The 3038-nt window shown below is 37.9% G+C and overlaps 1 protein-coding gene across 1 annotated transcript; it reads left to right on the forward strand.

Annotated features, from left to right (window-relative positions):
• The first annotated feature begins 204 nt into the window (after positions 1 to 204).
• LOC127096926 (DEAD-box ATP-dependent RNA helicase 35) lies at positions 205 to 2476 on the forward strand. The gene is made up of 2 exons (XM_051035457.1): positions 205 to 373; positions 481 to 2476. The coding sequence occupies exon 2, from the start codon at positions 492 to 494 to the stop codon at positions 2253 to 2255; it is 1764 nt and encodes a 587-aa protein (XP_050891414.1). The 5' UTR covers positions 205 to 373; positions 481 to 491; the 3' UTR covers positions 2256 to 2476.
• Positions 2477 to 3038: the final 562 nt, after the last annotated feature.

A 3038-nucleotide genomic window follows, 5' to 3' on the forward strand; every position in this document is an offset into this window, starting at 1 on the left:
CCCGTTTGCCACCCCTAGTTTTTGTTATAAACATTAAAATGAGTAAATAAACTTTTTTTAAAAATTTTAATAAATGAAAGGTAGTGCATTTTGAATAGTTTCTATTGTTTTCTATGGTTGAAATTAAATTTTTGATTTTGTTTCAATAACTTATAAATTAGATAATATATTCGATAAATATTTTAATAGCAATATAACATTATATATTTTAGAAAGTCACAAACTCTATGCTGTTAATGCTATTTCTTTATCTTCTTACCGGTTAAAACCCTAATACAGAAGAAAACTGATAACCGGAGTTCGATTCGAACTGAACTCTTCGCAGCCGGAGTTGATTGTCGCCGGCAAGAAGCACTCACACCGTCGATTTCAGGTTTGAATTTTTATTTTGTTTCTTAAATTTCAGATTTTCTTCCCCTCCCGGTGCTGCCGCGATTTGCGAAAAGGGTTTAATTTAAAAAGCTGTTTTTCTGAACTCAGTGGTAGAAAAAATGGAGGAAGATGATTATGAGGAGTATGTGCCTGTGGCAAAGCGTCGCGCTATGGAAGCTCAGAAGATTCTACAACGCAAAGGGAAGGCCTCTGCTGTAATTGACGATGATTCGGAGAAATTACGAGTGGTTGAAATGAAGCCGAGTCTACTTGTTAAGGCATCACAGCTGAAAAAAGACCAACCTGAGATCAGTGTTACAGAGCAGATTGTTCAACAGGAGAAGGAGATGATTGATAATTTGTCTGATAAGAAAACACTTATGTCTGTTCGCGAATTAGCTAAGGGGATTACTTATACTGAACCTTTGCCTACTGGGTGGAAGCCTCCTTTGCATATACGAAGGATGTCGAAGAAGGATTGTGAATTTATTCAGAAACAGTGGCATATAATAGTTAACGGTGAAGAAATTCCACCTCCAATTAAGAATTTTAAGGACATGAGGTTTCCGGATCCGATTCTGAAGATGTTGAAAACTAAGGGGATTGTGCAGCCAACACCGATTCAGGTGCAGGGTCTTCCTGTTATTTTATCTGGGCGTGATATGATTGGGATTGCTTTCACGGGTTCGGGGAAAACTCTGGTCTTTGTGCTTCCTATGATCATGATGGCAATGCAGGAGGAGATTATGATGCCTTTAGTTCCCGGGGAAGGTCCGTTTGGTCTGATTATTTGTCCGTCGAGGGAATTGGCAAGGCAAACTTATGAAGTGATTGAACAATTCTTGTTGCCTTTGAAGGAAGCTGGATACCCAGAGCTTAGGCCTCTGCTTTGTATCGGTGGAATTGATATGAGATCGCAGCTTGAGATTGTCAAGAAGGGGGTTCATTTAGTTGTTGCTACGCCCGGGAGGTTGAAGGATATGTTGGCAAAGAAAAAAATGAATCTTGATAACTGCAGGTATTTGACGTTAGATGAGGCTGATCGATTGGTAGATTTGGGATTTGAAGATGATATAAGAGAAGTTTTCGATCACTTTAAAGCTCAAAGGCAAACTCTCTTATTTTCTGCTACTATGCCAACCAAAATTCAAAACTTTGCTAGAAGTGCTTTGGTGAAACCTATTATCGTCAATGTGGGGCGTGCCGGGGCGGCAAATCTTGATGTAATTCAGGAGGTAGAGTATGTCAAACAAGAGGCAAAAATAGTTTACCTCCTTGAGTGCCTACAGAAAACGCCACCTCCTGTTCTGATTTTTTGCGAGAACAAGGCTGATGTCGATGACATACATGAGTATCTTCTCTTGAAAGGAGTGGAAGGTGTGGCTATTCATGGAGGCAAGGATCAGGAAGAGAGAGAGTATGCCATTTCATCATTTAAGGCTGGAAAGAAAGATGTCTTGGTTGCAACTGATGTTGCATCTAAAGGTTTGGATTTTCCTGATATTCAGCATGTCATCAACTACGACATGCCAGCTGAAATAGAAAATTATGTCCATAGGATTGGACGTACCGGAAGATGTGGTAAAACTGGTATAGCGACAACGTTTATAAACAAGAACCAAAGTGAGACAACATTGCTTGATTTGAAACACCTATTGCAAGAAGCAAAACAAAGGATTCCTCCAGTTTTAGGTGAGCTGAATGATCCAATGGAAGATACTGAAGAAATCACAGGCATAAGTGGTGTCAAGGGATGTGCGTATTGTGGCGGGCTTGGGCATCGTATCCGTGATTGTCCTAAATTAGAACATCAGAAGAGTGTGGCAATTGCAAATAATAGAAAGGATTATTTTGGATCTGGAGGTTACAGGGGGGAAATTTGAAAGGCGTTGGTCCCTTGTTTTACTAATTTTTATTTTAATACTAATGGCTTATGTCTGCAGATTTTAGATTGTATACCATGAAATCTAATGATCTTCCTTCCTAGACATTTGTACTAATGTTTATGGTATGTACCAATTTTCTCTGAACGCAACTGGGCTATGTATAATATAGATTTGCAACCTTGAAGTTTTTGCCATGAAGTTAAGTGAATTTCATCGCCTGTACTAGTGCCTTGGTAAAAATACGATTGAATTGTATTGTGTTATAACTCGTTTGAACTGAATTGTAGATTAATTTTCATCTGGATAATTCATTCATTCAGGTGATTTGTCTGGACCTGGTGCTTTCTGCTTAGTTTTTTTATACCAATGATGTTAATATTGTTATTGGATGTTGCTACATAGCAACAGTACAAATCTATTTTATGCAATGAAATAAAACTAATGGTGTGCGATGAAATGAAGTGGAACATCACTGTTTGGATATTTAGAAAACAGGAAAAAGTCCAACGTTCCCGTTAAATCTGTTGGATATATGTACCCACATTATTTGGCCTAAATTCATTGTACATCTGTTAAACACTCTCCAGATAACATTTAGGCAACCTGTTAGTTTCAGTGTTTGAGGCAAAGGAAGGTTTTTGTTGAGTTCATTGGTATTATTTATAGTTTAAAGCTTCCTGGTAAATGAACTTGTATTTTTAGATTGTTCTAATCTTGATATTTAAGATCTTTACCTACAGGCCAAAACAATCTGCTTAGTTTCAGCCCATATTGAGATTT

Source organism: Lathyrus oleraceus, chromosome 6, assembly GCF_024323335.1.
Source record: "Lathyrus oleraceus cultivar Zhongwan6 chromosome 6, CAAS_Psat_ZW6_1.0, whole genome shotgun sequence".
Taxonomy (NCBI): domain Eukaryota; kingdom Viridiplantae; phylum Streptophyta; class Magnoliopsida; order Fabales; family Fabaceae; genus Lathyrus; species Lathyrus oleraceus.

Coding starts and splice junctions, on each gene's coding strand:
- LOC127096926 (XM_051035457.1), top strand. CDS start 492: ATGGAGGAAGATGATTATGAGGAGTATGTGCCTGTGGCAAAGCGTCGC.